The sequence below is a fragment of the Neovison vison genome, chromosome 4 (genome assembly GCF_020171115.1).
Source record: "Neovison vison isolate M4711 chromosome 4, ASM_NN_V1, whole genome shotgun sequence".
Lineage (NCBI taxonomy): Eukaryota > Metazoa > Chordata > Mammalia > Carnivora > Mustelidae > Neogale > Neogale vison.
Window position 1 is genome coordinate 137,331,631 of NC_058094.1, and position 16,408 is coordinate 137,348,038.

The 16,408-nt window shown below is 52.7% G+C and overlaps 1 protein-coding gene across 5 annotated transcripts in view; it reads right to left on the reverse strand.

The window, feature by feature from the left end:
- Positions 1-16,408, reverse strand: part of OGDH (oxoglutarate dehydrogenase) — a 55,004-nt gene that overhangs the window by 14,109 nt on the left and 24,487 nt on the right. For 2 of the 5 annotated variants that reach the window (XM_044245745.1, XM_044245740.1), the window contains exons 5-6: positions 11,636-11,680; positions 3,359-3,474 (exon numbers count right to left, since the gene is read on the reverse strand). In XM_044245745.1, the coding sequence (XP_044101680.1) occupies positions 3,359-3,474; positions 11,636-11,680 (161 nt within the window). Of the gene's footprint in view, positions 1-3,358; positions 3,475-11,635; positions 11,681-16,259; positions 16,315-16,408 lie in introns of those variants that run through there. The other 3 variants (XM_044245741.1, XM_044245743.1, XM_044245744.1) reach the window with 2 other exon arrangements.

The window sequence follows — 16,408 nt, forward strand, 5'->3', positions numbered from 1 at the left end:
TGGCAGAGGGAGGCTTTAGAGACTCCCCAAACCATCTCCAACAGCTGCACTGCCCGCGCACTCAGACCGCCAGGCTTTGCTCGGAGGGTGCATCTGTACTCTGCTGGTTTTCACAACAGACATGGAGTGGGCTGGCCAGGTGCAGGATGGGGATGTGCCCTGGACCCCTCACTTGGGTCTTCAGAGCAAGGGCGGGCATCTCTGCAGGTGGCTCCATGATCGTGAAACAAAGGAAGGTCTGCCTGAGCTCACAGTACCCACCGAACACTATATACACCAGCATCCTGGCCAAGAGAGGAAGATTGCATCTAAGGATGAAGAGAAGTGGGGCTGGGAAGGGCCTTGGTGCCTCTCTGAAGACATGTCACCGGGAGTGCAGGAAGCCTGGGGGCCGGCCTGGCCTGCCGGGCTGTCCTCTCTGACTTCCTGACTTCCCAGGGGCTGTCCCCCTGACTTCCTAACTTCCCAGTCAGGACCGGCTCCTGCTGCCACAGCTTCATGGTCCCACGTCCACTGGGCCACATGGCCCAGCCAGAGGGCCTGTGAGCAGGAGCCCTCCTCCTCTGCCAGTCTGAAAAGGTTTTCCTGGGGCCCAAATCTGGGCTGCAGGACAGAGGGGAGTGAGATGGAGGAGGGAGCAGAGGGAGCTCGAGGAAGGGAGGGTTGGAGGGGGAAGGAAAGAGAAAGAGAGGAGGAAAGGTAGGGGAGAGAAGGGGAGGGGAATGGGGGAAGCAGGAGGAGGAGAAGAGGGGATGGAGAGATGATGGGGGAAGGGATAGAGGCAAGGGGAGGGAAAGCGGGAGGGGATGAGGGGGGAAGAGCGTGGGGGTGCAGGGTGAAGGGATGGAGGGAAAAGCAGAGAAGGACAGGGGAGGGGAGGCAGGGAGGGAAGAGAATGGATATGGGAAGGAGGGAGGGAGGAAGGGAAGGGAGAGGACAGGGGGAGGGAGGGAAAGGTGAGGAAGGGGAGGAGAAGGGAAAGGACAGCCAGGGAAGGAGGGAAAAAGACATGGGGGAGGGAAGTAGGGGAAGAGGGGAGGGTGGGGAGGATGGGGGAGGGAGGGAGAGAAGTAGGGAAGAGGTGAGGGAGGGGAAAGGACAGGGGGAGGGAGGGAGGGGAGGATGGGGGAGGGAGAGAAATAGGGAAGAGGGAAGGGAGGGGAGATCTCTGCAGAGAGATGGTGAGGGAGAAGGTGGCTCCTTGTACCCCAGGGGCAGCATTTCCCCGACTTGAACAACTTAGGGGCTGGCAGGAAACTAGGAGGTGGAAACTGCAGACACTAGTGTGCGTCCACCACCAGGAGCACAAGTTTAGCTATTGACTTGGACTCACGGTTACAGGGCCCTGGGTCATGTGTTGTTTTTCCTGTTCTTGGCTCAGTCCCCAGGAGAAAAGGTCATGCCTTTCCAGGGCGGATTCTGTCTAGCAGGACACAGCATGAGGGCAACTCGAAGCAGCACCTGCCCCAGCTGCTCCCAGTGGCCCGAGCCGGCCCGCGGTCCCAGCGGCTCACGCCAGCAACCTGGTGTGCACACATGTGCGTAAACACACACACCATGGTCAGCAACTTTGCCCAAATACCTGGAAGCCGTGAGCATAGCACACAGGCTGGGACGTGGGCACCCTGGGGCCAGGGGAGCTACGGCCAAGGTCCCCCAGCCAGAGCCTGACTCCTGGGCTGAAAGTGAGAGCCATCAGACTCTGGCCCTCCAAAGGCTGGGCTCGGGACCACGGGGACCAAGGCCGAGGAGGTCAAGCAGGGGGCTCTGCACAGCCCTGCTCTGCTCTGCGGGAAGGAAGGTGCTGAAGGTGCCCCGAGGAGGGGGCCAGAATGCCCGCAAGGTTTCTGGCTTGGAAGAAGGGCTGAGCTCCCCACTGGAGACTGTGTAGGGGTAGGGAAGGAGGGGCAAGCGCACTGTGTCAGCTCTCCTGCTGACCAGTCCAAGCTCTGCTTTCCAGACAACACCAGCACCAGATGCCTGGGACACCTATGGGTGGGGCTTAGACCCCCTGGAAACGTGACACGCTTATCCGGAGAAGGACTGGTCTACAAGGGGTGCCATTTCTGGGGTCCAGACCAGGGGAACCCCTAGCTCATTACTGTCCCAGAGAAACAACATGATCATGGGGCGAATTTACATTTTTCTAATATGAATGAAGGAACTCTCAGACTCTATTTGGTCAATGTATCAAAACATTCTCTCTCTGGTACTTAAGTCACTCAGATATTCTGCGTGCTTCCAGAACTCAGCAGCCCCAAGGGGCTGCTGGCCACGCTGGACAGAGCAGGTCTAGACACTGCTGTCAGTGGTGAGGCCAGTGTGAAGGGAGGAAAAGGATGATGCTGGTCCTGGGTAGGTCCATTGGGTAATCCTGCCCACCCCTCCCCATCCCTCCCCGAGGCCCACACCCCTCCCCAGGGCCCACCCTTCCCCATGTCCACACCATCATGTTGGCACGAGGTCTCCAAGTCTCCTCATTTCCCCAACAGCCCGTGGGGAAGTGATGAGGGCCAAGCTGAAATACTGACACCATGGGACGCTTGTCACAAGTTAAAGACAATGTCCCCAACAGACACTCAAGACTTTTTTAGGCCACCAAAGCCACAAGTGACGCCAGCAATGGGAGCATTCTGACCAGACCCCACTGGCTGCAGCAGGTCCCCGTTCATCAACCCCCGAGTCCCAGACTGGGGTGTGAGCAGCAGTGCTGGTGCCCGGCTCGGAGAGCCCCGCTACTGGGAGTCGTGCAGCTGGGGCTTGCCAGGAACGCCAGGTGCCGCCTGCGGTCCAGAGTGTACGTGCCCTGCAGCGCGCTGGGTGACAGCACGCTCCCCTCTGGGGAGCCCCATGCCAGAGTTCTTGTTTCCTCCGTGTGTCTTACTGGGTAGCGTGGGCACCGATCCCCCCACCCTCTATGGATGAGAGGCTGGACAAGGCCGCCGGCAGCAGAGCCCCGTGACCCGGCTCCATGCAAACCAGGTCCCGAAAGGCGAAGGGAAAGAAGAAAACAGAGGAAGGATGGAGAGCAGACAGACCTCTGTCTGGAGTGGGGAGCCCCGCTCCAGCCGCAGCCCTAGGCGCCCGGTCCCGGCTGGCAGAGCACGGGTGCCGGGAACCTCCACGCCGGACATAAGCTCCCATGGGACCCAAACACACAGGGACACTTTTTCTCCTCTGTGCTGGACGGTAAAAATAAAAAGCATGAATTTTTACCTACAAGAGAGCAAATAAGCTCCCCTTTCTTACACTTTTAAATGCGGGAGTCCCAAGAGAAATGACCACCCCGTCGGGAGGCCCCGTCAACATAGGCTCCGGCAAGCGCACACCACCGCTGTGCCCGCCACCGCACGCTCACCTCCAGCCGTCGGATTATCTCCCGCAGAGGAAGAGCCGACTCTTGCCCGCCGATGAATGTGGTGGTGGGCAGGTGGAAGACCTTGTCCAGGTCAGACTCGTCCAGGCCGTAGAACCCTGCAGGGGTGAGGAGAGACGGGCACAGCCACACAGAGGCCACAGTTTATGGAAAGGGGAAGGGATTCCCCGGAGGACAGAAAAGAGAAGAGAAAAAAATTCATAAAAATCTCTAATATACATGAAAATAAGTAATAGTTTACAGCCAGAAACACACACTTGAACAACAAACAGAAGCTGAGAATATTGCCAGCACCATAGCTAAACAAGAGTAAATCCGTGTTACATGTGTGTCAGTCCTGAGCATCGTAATCCTAACTCAGAAACAGATGCACTGCGAGGTCCCGGACACACAGATTTGACTTGGAAGGCACTGGTGAGTGGATTGGAGAGCAAAGGAGAAGTAGTTCAGGAAGGAGCATAGGCAGAGACTGAGGAGCTGGCATGGGGGAGCCCTGCGTCCTGTGTGAGGACGGGACGGCAGCCGGGGGATGGAGGCAGGGGTGACGGCCGCCCCCTCTCCGAACCGCCCGTCTGCACCTGTCCTGCACGGGGTACTCGGCAGGCCCCCCGGCCCCCGCTAACACACATCCACGGACTAGTCACCAGCACTTCCCGCAGTGCCCGCTATGCAGGCGCCTCCTCTGACAGCGGATCTCAAACTGACCCAAACGCAGGCGAAGGGCTCCTTCTCGGGCATGATGGTTTTGTTTCCTGTCACGGTGACTGTCATGGGGAAGAGGCTTGGAGGACTGCCGGGCGACAGAGCAGACTGGGCTCCTGCCAACCCTGAGAGCTCATGCCGGTGGAGGTCACACCAAAATGCCGGACGCCAGCAGGCCGCAGCCGGGGACACCCAGCTGCCAAGGTTGCACTCTGTCCCGGTTTTGGCCTAAATGGCGACGGAACAGAGGGCCAGGAGTCGGCCTCAGGCTGTGGCAGGCAGAACCCAGGAGGTCTTGTATCTGCAGGCCCCACTCCAGGGCCGACACCCCGTCAAGGTCATCGGTCATGGGGGGATCAGGCAAGTCCAGGTGTTCCCATCCAAGCTGCCATGAGGACCATAGCCCTAATGCATTTAACGCTTTAGCACACATTTTTTAAGTCTTAAAAGCAAATTCTGTTTCCTAAACCCTTTTGGCTTTCTTGAAACAAACGCAAACTGGCAAGCTTTTTCATGTCGGGGCAGTGTCAGCAGCAGTGGCTTGGGGAAAGGCACGCACCCCTTTCCTGCTATTCTATCCAGAATGAGGTCAGGCCATCACACAGTTCTGCTGAGGCTCCGGGAGCTCACCAGCTGGCTGGTGGTATTTACGGAGGACAGTCAGGATCACGTGGGGGGCATTTTCCCCAGATGATGAGAACAGGCATGCATACTCTGTTGGGAATGCGCTGATCTAGAGAGCCTCAGCATGGTAGGACCCACCCAGCATGCGCGCGGCTCCTTGCCCTGTCAGTCTGCACTGACCAGTCCCGAGCTCTCCTATGGCTACGTTCTTCAGTCACAGAAGAAACTGACTTTTGGACACCTGCTTCCGGGAAGGTGGAGCAGACGTTGTTTCTAACTGTACCCCACGAACTGCAACTACAAAGCCCAGACACCAGAGGTAAAACAAACACGGTGCAGAAGAAGGCTGACCAGCCAACAAGGCCCCCAGATCTCCTTCTGGGCTCCCAGACCCCAAACTTGGGGCAAAGAACAAGCAACCTGAGAACTTTTCCAGATACAGACAAAAAGAGCCCCAGTGAAAGCCACTCTCTCTAAAGGGTCAGGAAAGGGGCAGCGGAGCAGGGCCGAGAATTCAGAAAATGACCACTCTATTCTGCCCAAATATGCAGTACACGCTGCAGCCCAGTCACACCCCTGCAGGCTGCGAGACACTCCAGCGTCCAGCTCCATCCCAGGGTTTCAGGGAAGGCCCAACAGGGAGCCCAGACTTGCTCCCCAAGAAGGGGATGCACCAGCCTACTTCCCCATCCCAGCATCAGCGGAGTCTGTGGGCACTGGGGCCCCTCCCTCGGATGGCAGTGTTTAGACAGGCCCTGCTGTAACAGACATCGGGGTACGATTCTAAGTCTGATAATACCCAAACATCCTGGTTTCTATAAAAGAATCCCTCACAACAAGAACCAGGAATCACTCAGACTGAATGGGGAAAGATAACCTACAGACCCAGCTCCCAGTAGCACGGACACTGGAACTACCCGCTTGGGGCTCTCCAGGAGCCGTCCTCAGACACTTCAGTAAGCACTCAGAATATGACAGGAACAGTGGGCAACTGAGTGTCTACAAAAACCGAACATGCATAAAGGACCAAATGGGAAAGTCTGAAACTGCAAAATGTAATCACCCGAATTAAAGTGGGCAGGTGGGGTTGAGGGCAGAGGCAAGGGTCAGAGGACCAAGGACCCTGAAGACAGAACAACAGAGATGAACCAATGTGAACAATAGAGAGAAATGAAGAAAAGCCTTGGGGACATGAACGTAAAACAAAAGTCTTCATGTTTGTGCACAAGAATCCCAGAAGGGGAGGAAGGAGAGGGAAGATGAAAAAAGGGACCTGGAAAATAACGGCTGAAATGCCTAAAATATGGCCAGAGACTTCAACCCACAGATTGAAGAAGCAGGGTGAACCCCCAGGAGAAACACAAAGAAAACCACGCCAAAACATGGCATAATTACACTGCTCAAAATTAAAGACAAAGAAAAAATCTTGAAAGCAGCCAGAGTAAAAGGAGGGAGAAACCACTTGAAGGCAGAGGGTTTCTCATCAGGAGCCGGGGTGCAGGGGAACACGGGTGCACACTTTTTCAGAGCCCTGTGTCCGGGGATGACGCCCTTTAGGAATGAAGGGGAAATGGAGGCATTCTCAGTTGCAGGGAATGGAAAGAGTCTGTCACTTACAGGAATGGCTACAGAAAATTCTCTACAGAGAAAGGAAGTGACATCAGAAGGGATCTTAGACATTAGGGAGGAGGAACATGGAATAAAAAGGACAGGTTAATAAAGCAGACTTCCCTTCTCCTCCTGGGTCTTCTAACTTAGGGCTGATGGTTGAGGCCAAACTATGCCACTGTCTGATGTGGTTCCAAACATGTAGAGAAAATATTTAAGGCAATTTTATTTTAAATGAAGACAGTAAAGGGACAGAGAGGGAAATACACTGTCTACACTTCATTTGAACTCATAAAATAGCAATACCAGTAGATTGTGATGAAATGTAGATAAAGAATATCATACCTAGATAAGCACAAAAAAGGCTGAAAGCAACTACTAAAAACACAAAAATATGACCAAAAATACTATATAAAAATAAAAATGAAATTCTAAAATATAGGCTTAAAAGCCCATCTGAAGTCAGGAGAAAGAGGGCAGAAAAATGAAAAAGAGAATAAACAGAAAATAAAGAACAAGATGTTAGACTTAAGCCCCAGCAGATCAATAATTACATTAAATATAAGTGATCTAAATATACCAACTAGAAAACAGAGACTGGCAAAATGGATTAAAAAAAATGAACAAGGACCCCACTAGATGCTTGTCTACAAGAAACCCACTTCAAATATAATGACATAGACAGATTAAAAGTAAAAGGATAGAAAAAAATAAAAATGTAAACACAACCAAAAGCAAAGGTAGATGTATTATTATGAGATATAGTAGACATCAGAGCAAAGAAAATTACTAGATGCAGGGAATAGCATTACGTGACGACAGGTCAATCCACCCGGAAGACAGGAATCCTAGCCGTGCATGCACCCAATGATGGAACTATAAATAACATGAACCAAAAACTGAGGACAGGAAGGAGAAACACACAGGGGTGCCTGGGGGGCTCAGATGGTTAAGCGTCTGCCTTTGGCTCAGGTCATGATCCCAGGGGCCTGACACTGGGACCCCGCATCGGGCTCCCTGCTCAGTGGGGAGTCTGCTTCTACCTTTCCTTCTGCCATTCCCTCTGCTTGTACTCTCTGACTCCATCTCTCTGTCAAATACATAAATAAAACATTAAAAAAGGGGGTGAAAAAAGGAGAAACAGAGAAACCCACAAGTATAGTTGGAGACTTCAACCAACTTTTCTCTCTTGAGAATTCATTGAAAGAGTGAACAGAAACTCGCCAAGGATACAAGAGTCAACAACCACCGACCAGCAAGCTCTAACGGGCATTTACAGAACACAGGACCCAACCACAGCAGAGTACACCTTAGTCCCAAGTGCCCTGGGGCATATGGGAAGACAGACAATTCCTGGGCCATAAAAACTCCTGGTCAAGTTTAGAAGAACTGAAATCATACAGAGTGCATTCTCTAACCAAAATGGAATTAGACTAGAAATCAGTAAGACAGATAAAAGGAAAATCTCCAAATTACTGGAAATGAAACTACACACTCCTGAACGATCCATAAATGACGGAGGAAGTATTACAGGGTATCAACACACTGAACTGAATGAAAATGAAAATATGATACCAAAATCTGTGTCACAGCTAAAGCAGTTCCCAGAGGAAAATCTCAGCAGTAAACACACACATTACAGAAGAGGCAAAGTCTCAGGGCGCCGGAGTGGCTCAGTCACGTAAACAGCTGACTCTTGGCTTCAACTCAGGCCATGCTCCCGGGGTTGTGAGATCAGCTCTGGGTCAGGCTCCATGCTCAGCACAGAGTCTACTCGAAGTCGCCTTCTCCCTCTACCCCTACCCCCCACGCGCAACAGACATGCGCACTCTCTCTCCCCCTCTCTTTCTCCCATCCAAGTACTAACCAGGCCCGACCCTGCTTAGCTTCCGAGATCAGACGAGATCGGGCGCGTTCAGGGTGGTATGGCCGTAGACTCCCCCTCTCTTTCTAAATAAATAAAATCTTAAACAAAACAAAACACTAACAGAGACACAAATTACAGGTATCAGGAACAAAACAGGGTAGCAATACAGACTCCGCAGACATTAACAAGATACTAAGGGAATCCTATGAACCACTCTCTGTAAGTACACTTGACAAGTCAGATGAAACACAGCATTCGGAGAACAATACAAACGGCCATTACTTGACCCAGTACAAAACAATTTGCAAGAGCTCTACAACCATTAAGGACATTGAATTTCTAAATAAAAAGCTTCTGAAGAAGAAACACCCATGTGGTCTTGCCGAAGAAGTCTACCAAATGCCTCAAGAATAATTAACACCAGCTCCACATAATTTCTTTCAACACAGAAAAGAAAGAAGGAAAAAAAAAAACCACAACCACAATAACTCATTTTATGAGGCTAGAACTACCTTGATACGAATGGCAAAGACAGATGAAAAAAGAAAATTACAGACTAACATCCCTCATTAATATAGATGCAGGAAATATGTAGTTGCAGCAATATTTAAAAAGAATTCAGGACTGTGACCAAGTGAAGTTTATTGCAGTGATACAAGGTAGGTTCAATATTTGAAAATCAATCCGTGTAATCTGCCGTACTATCACGTTAAAGAAAAATCATCTGTGTCAACAGATGCAGAACATTTTCACACTTCTTCAAAACAAAAACCGGCAAAAAAAATATGAATAGAAGGGAACTTTGTCAACTTGATAAAGAACATCTATAAAAAAATCTATAGCTAATACTAAATTGGTGATGAAGGACTGAGAGCTTTCCCCCCTAAGATCAGAAACAAGGTGAAGATGTTTATTCTCAGCACTCTTACTCAACAGTGTTCACGATTCTCGCCAGGGCAATTAGGCATGCAAAGGGAATAACAGGAACACGGGTTAAAAAGGAAGAAATAATTATTCCTCTTGTTAGATGACATGATTCTCTACACAGAAAATTCTACAGAACCTACCCCCCCCAAATAAAGTCCTAGAGTAAGTGAGCTCAAGTAAGGCCTCAGGATACAACATGAACACAAAAACCCACTGTATTTCTAGATATTAGTAATGATACGTAGACACTAAAATTAAAAAGAAAAAGAATCTTGGGTACAAATCTAACATGACATTTCCAGGACTTACACATTGGAAAGTACAAAAAACTGGTGAAAGAAATAAAAAATGATCTAAATAAACAGACAGGCATACTAGGTTTATGGATTGGGAGGCAATGGAGTAAACATGCCAATTCTCTTAAAAGGATCTGTGGATTTAGCACTGCTGTCACCAAAATGTCAGCAACTTGTGTGAATAGACAAGCTGCCTCTCAAACTCATCTGAAAGAGAAAGGCCCTAGAACAGCCACGTTCCGAAGCAGGAAAATAAAGCTCAGTAGTTAGGGTAACCAAGAGAGATTCAGTGGTGGGGGAACAGGTACAGAGACTATAGGAAAGGATCGAGAACCCAGGGACAGATTGGTGCAAGTCAATCCAACTGACTTTTGACAAAAATGCAAAAGCAATTCAACAGAGGGAAGACAAACTTTCCAGGTATTGGGGCAACTGGACAACCACAGCCAAAAAAACTCCCCCAAAACCAACAACAAAAAAAGCCTCTCGACCTAAAATTCAGGTTTTATACAGAAATTAACTCAAAATGGATCATAGATTTTTAAAAATTTTTTTATTTTTATTTTTTATTATTTTTTAAAAAGATTTTTATTTATTTATTTGACAGACAGAGATCACAAGTAGGCAGAGGCAGGCAGAGAGAGAGGAGGAAGCAGGCTCCCTGCTGAGCAGAGAGCCTGATGCAGGACTCGATCCCAGGACCCTGAGATCATGACCCGAGCCGAAGGCAGCGGCTTAACCCACTGAGCCACCCAGGCGCCCCAAAATGGATCATAGATTTAAATGTAAAATGCAAAACTGGAGAACCATTAGAAAAATACATAGAGGGGTGCCTGGGTGGCTGAGAAAGAGAAGTGGCCAGCGGGATTTCAGCTGAGGTCATGATCCCTGGGTTGTGAGATGGAGTCCGCCGTTGGGCTATGGGTTCTGCACTCAGTGTGGGTCTTCTCTCTCCCTCTGCCCCTCCCTCCACGTACACTCTCCCTCTAAAATAAATAAATACATCTTAAAAAAAAAAAAAGAAGAAAAATATGTAGATGAAAATCATTGGATTCTTAGGTTTGGCAACAAAAGCACAATCCATTAAAGGGAAAACCGACAAACCAGACTCCATCAGAATTTAGAATTTTGCCCAGCAAAAGACCCTATTAGCCAAAGAATGGGAACAATGCCAAGGTCCTTGAGTGAACAGCGATGTGTGGGACACCCACAGAGAGGGTTCTGCTCAGCATGAAGGGACAAACCAGTGTTACAAACCCACCTGGCTTGAATCCCAGAAAAACTGGGTTGATTGAAAACTGCCAATTCCCAAATGTTACACACTGTGGTCCCATCTGCATAATGTCCTTGCACTGCCAAAAATGCTCCAGAAATGGAGCCCAGGATCGTGGTTGCCAGGGCTGAGTGGGAGGAGGATGGAGGGAAGACGGGTGTGGCTAAGAAAGGCTACAGGAAGGCCCCGACTGGCCTGGCCAGCACCCTGGTGGAACGTGCTATGGTTTACAGGATGTCACCATGGGACAGGCCTCAAGGCAGGAGGATCTCTGCGAATTCTTACAACTGCCTATGAATCCACAATGATCGTGAAACAAAAAGTGTCATCAGAACTGGGGTCTCACAGCTGTGGTGAGATGGAGGAAAAAGAGAACTGCCCAGGGCCACCTGGCATGGAAGGAAGACTGGCCACCAGGGGCGTGACAACAGGCAGATGGACCCCAGCCCTCACTCTGGATTCTTCAAAGTATTTTGCCCAGAACCACGGGTCACTGAGGATTCCTTACGTCATGAAGTAAGTTTCTATCAGTACTTTAGTTGTCCTTCAAACATGGGAAGATCAAAAGAGAATCTCGTCCCAAATGCCCCAGAAACAGAACCAGAAAGAATCCAGAGCCCAGTCGAAGGCACAGCACGGAAGGTGGAGGAGAGGGTGTGCCGACATGCAGATGCCGTGTGTCTCTGCCCTGGCCAGCTGGGCAGGAGCTCCAGGCGGCCTGGCCAGCGCTGGAGACAAGCTCAGCAAAGCAGCGGCGAAGACACACAGGAGGTGAGAATGGACGGGAACAGAAATGACACAGAAGTGGCGCCCCCTGCTGGGTGACAGCGGAGTGATGGGACAATGCATGTGAGGACAAGGAACAGCCAACTTTCCCCAAATGGCATGCTGGGAAAAGTTGCACATCCTGCTCAAATGAGGTCCTCAGCTCCGGAGAGGTGAAGGGCGCGTTATTTTCCTACCTCCTACTGTTAGCATTCGGAGTCGTTCCTTGAACACTGCAAGGTCTGAGAGGCAGAGTGAGGTGGCGTGGGTGAGCGCAGAAGGAAAAAGACAGCGAGAGTTAGTTCCAGACCCAGACATCCCAACCCTGCACCGTCACCGCGGTCACGGGGGGGGGGGGAGAGACAGACACCGCCACACAGACAGACACTGAAGGGCAACAGGGTGGGGCTTGGGGGGCCGACAGCGACTGGGTGCATGTGGGAGCTGCTCAGAAACAGCCAGAATGAGGTGAGCCCACAGGAGGGAAAGGCCGCTTCCTGCACGGGGAAGACCTCCTCGCCTCCCCATCTTGAAGGGCTGACACAGCGCTCTCCTGGGGAGTCGAACCCACCCACCTAGCCCACTTCGGGGTGACAAAACCAGGGGACAAAAACGGAAAGGCCTAATTTCTAGCAGACCGTCCTCAGAACCAAAGCAGCAGGGAATGGACCAGACCCTAACCCCGTCTGGATTCTGACAGGTTCTGAAGGACAGAGGTGGGTCCTTAGTCCCTCCTCAGTGACAAGGCAGAACCAGGAGGGAGCTCAGCTACACAGGACCACCCATGGTCCTCCTGCAGCAAACGTTTGAGGGCCCTGTACCATTCCTGGATGCCTTCCGGGCCACTGGTGAAAGCCAGGGTGTCCATCTGGGCACACAAAGCACTTTCCTTCTCCTGTCCCTGGTGCCTCAGGAGCATGAGCCTGGGGGCTGGGTTCGGAGAGGGTCGTGGTGGCAGGGCACGCAAGGACTGGTGGCTGAGTGGTGGGGGGCGTGCTCACGCCACCAGGAGTGCAGAGTCCCCTGCTCTGTGTGGGCAAGCCCTCCCCCTCTCCCGTGGGGACAGCAGCACACAGCAAGGACCGCAGAGCTGGTGGCTCTTAAGACAACAGATCATCCGAGTTCCGCACAGAAGTCTGGACGCTTTGCTTAAGGGCAAGAAGAAAGAATGTTCCTTTCTCTCCTTCAATCCTCAGAAACAAGACAAAGGACGACACTCCACCCCAACAGAACTGCCAGCAAGCTCCGTGTGTTAGAAACTCTACAGGCCACACAAGGAATGTCTTGAAATGCTGACATCCGTTCACTTCGGGTACTGGTGGATGCTCTCATTCTGATCTGTACTTCCTGGTAGAACTAACAGGAGACAGGAATAGCCAGTGCGTGTGTGTCATCTGCAGAGAACACACGGGGATCCCTGCAACCCACATGTTCCTTCCTGATGTGTGCATGACACTGTGGGAGACATGAGCGGGTAGGATTTGACCATGGTGGCCCCGGGCTCTCTGGGCATCTGGGAGGACGCCTCCGCATGACATGACCCCTGTGACCTTAGCTCAGCATGAGGCTGACCCCCAGCACACGGCAGCCCACAGATGTCAAGTGAACTGCTTCGTGTCACTCCAAAATTAGGAAAGCTAATAATCAACTCTATTTTTGGTTATTCTCCCCAGATGTCAAAGAAGCAGAAGTGGTTGTGGCGGACACGGAGTGCTCTAGAAGGACAGCAGGACAGCACAGCCCCAGCCATGCCGGAAAAAGCAAACCCACGGACGTGGTCAGAGTGGTGCTAGGATTTTTGGCTTCTGGATGGGCCCCGCGCCACAGGCACACCTTGTCCTATCGTGCTTCACAGATACGGAGCTTTTCTGGTTTTTTCCTGTTCGGTTTTTTGTTTTTTAACAAGTTTTAGGTATTTACAACTTTGTGGCAGCCCTGTGCCCAGCACACCCACTAGCCCCGTTTCTCCAACAGTATTTGCTCACTTCCTATCTCTGGGTCTCGTTTTGGTAACTCTGACCACACTCCTGACTTCTCACTCTTAAAAGCGACCCGCCACGGTGCTGCGATGGGACGAATGCCCGACAGCTCAGAGGACAGTGAGCGTGAAGGTGCGCGAGCCGTCATTACCCAGACACGGCGCTCACAGTAACAGAAATGTCTCAGCAAGTGACCTTGACCAGGAGCCCCAGACCAGCAAAGGAGAGCCAGTGCGGCTCTCAGAGCGAGCCCCTGGAGCTCCTCGGTGTCCTGGGGCACCCGGGTTTCCTGTGATCTACAGAATCTCTTCCAGGCTCCCCTGTGTGTAGAAACCTCCCATCACACTAAAGGGCTGTGACCCCTGTCACTGTGTGCAGCACGCATCTACCCAGACCACAAACCCGGGACATCAAAGCCGGAGTCTAATTCACGCACCACACATGAACGCGGGACACGGGTGGCAGGTCAATGGGACCTTTCTGCACATCCCAGACCAGTGGAGGGTGGTGGTGGCTCAGCTCCCTCCCATGCGAGCGAAACGAGCACGCCGGCCTGCACACGACACAGGTGTGACTATGTCCAGTTGGTCTGAAGATGGCAATGACCCCGACCCGCAGGACTCTGTCTGGAGCTTTCCATCGAGACCCATACCCCGACTCTAATTTAGGGCCAACCAGGTGGGCTTTGCTAGGAAACCTGAACCTGTCTGGACCTCCCGAGGGATGCGAGGAGGAATGTGTGCCCAGGCACCTCGAGTCCGTGCTCCCCACCCTCCTCCACGGGTGTGGGTTTGACAGGAAAAAAGGGTACAGATCCAAGGCCGCGTTTCTGGGGCCTGGCAGGAACCTGGCTACTGACAACACACACCCGGGGGAAAAGGCGCCCCATTGTTAGTGACTGTCCACCCAATCATGGGCCAGTTGAGAAACTGTACAAACACTGGTTTAAACTTAAAATCTCAATTACAGTCATCAGTCCTCGAGGTTTCTGCCTCACTGGCGGCAGGCGGTATTTCTGTGTGTGCATCTGCTGGTGACCCCAGCATCCTGGCCACCCAGGAGCCCTGCAAACCAGCCGAGTCTGCTGTGACAGGTAAGAGCCTGCCCGTGAGTTCTCTCTCCAACCATTACTTCGGGGGCCAGGAGGACGCATGTGACGTCAGGGTAGGGACTCTAGGTCTGCAATTCCCAACCCTCTCCAAACCAGTCAAAGGCCAAGACCTTAACGGTAACTACTTCACACAAACACCTGGGAGCACACAGCCCTGCTCGCACTGCAGACCAGTGTCTGCAGCCCTGGAGACAGCCGGCTGCCTAGCCCTGGGCTCACACGCCTGCCCACAGCTGCCCCTCTGCCCACCTGTTTCTCCAGCAGCATAGCGTGCTCTCAGACATGTGCGGAGCGAGCATCTCCCGAACCTGGGCTCCCCACAAGAGGATGGAGAAGCTGTGCCCGCACCCCCAGGGAGAAGGGGAGTTCAGCCCGGATGCGGCACGAGGGGGACCCAGGCTCCAAACAGACACGCAGCCTACCCTGCTCCAGCCCCAGCTCTGGGGCTCTCTCACCAAAACTAACTTGGGGGTGGCCCCGGGCTGCTTGCTCCGTCCCTCGGTTTCTGAATTCACCTCATTACCAGACGGCCTGGTAGCTACCTGGCTCGAAAGTCTGATCGTAATTGTACTAGTTCACAGCTCTGCGGAGCGTGGGACGCTCCAGGCACTGTTCTAAGAGTACGATTCTCAAACAGCCTCACAGATGAGGAGGTGCGACACATCCTGAGCCGGGGTTCCTGCTAGGGGAGCTGGCTCTGAGGCCAGGCCCGTGGCCTGGAGGCGGCGAGGGGCATAGAAGCACCCAGAAGTGCCCACGTGTATGAGCAGCGGGCGCGCCGGGCTGGCTATTTTCCCGAAGACGTGCACGGACCAAAGGTGACACAATTCAAGCAACTTTCCTGCAGGTTCACTATTTCCATTTTTTATACCTCAAGAAAGAACTCATCACAACCATTTCAAATTCTCAGGATGAAATTGCACTTTCCTCTGCAGAGCAGGGGCTGCCCCCTGACTTGCTCTGGGTGGTTCTGAAGGGCTCCTGGCCAGGAGAGGCCGCATCTCTTCCTCAAAGGAGCCCGGGGGCTCTGGGGCCACGTCTGTGTGGCTGTCCTGGTGCACCACAAACGCTTTGGGACACTACTCTAGGAGAGTGAGGCCACGGTGGCCGGGAGCGAAGTGGGAAGCATGACAGAGGCCCTGCTCCCACTCCTGCCTCTGTCCTCGACCAGCACCGGGACAGGGACACTGGGGTACGGCCAGGCGTCCCAGACTGCACGGACTAGCCGGGCTGGGAGCGTCGGGGGACCTCTGAGCAACTCTGCCGGTGCCTGTGGGCTGCGGGTCTGTCCTGCCGTGACTAGTCTCAATGTGGGACAGAGCAGAGCTTCACACCCTGCTCCCTGAAGTTCGAGCGAGAGCGCAGGACCACCAGGGCAGCGCCCACGTAACAAAGGTGCCGCTGCGGTGCTGCAGTTTGGGGCAGGACAGGCCACCCCTACCTGCCGTGCCCCCTTCCTGTCGGAATGCCTTGCGGTGTCCTGGTGCCGGAGGCCCTCACCCCTCTCTGGAGAGAGGCCCCAACTTCAACACCTGGGAGGCGCCGAGGGGCTTCAGGATAGGTGAGCACAGATTGCACGGTGCTGGGGTGCTGCTGGGGCTGTGCGGGGAGGAGGAAGTGAGGGGAAGCAGCCCCGGCAGCCTCCGGCAGTGTTCCTCCAGTGAAGAGGCAGGGACAGACCGCTAGCTAACACGTACCCTGGAGCTGACGCTGTCTGAAACCTCGCCTTACCTGGCTGGAGCCTGACCACCCACACCCAGCCCAGCGACATCTACGGGGTGCTGGGGTATCACAGAAGGTTAGAGACCAGTGCTCGAGGAGTTGAGTTCTGTCCCCTCCCGGAGAGCAGCATTAGGCAGGTAGGCAATCGTGAGTTTTAT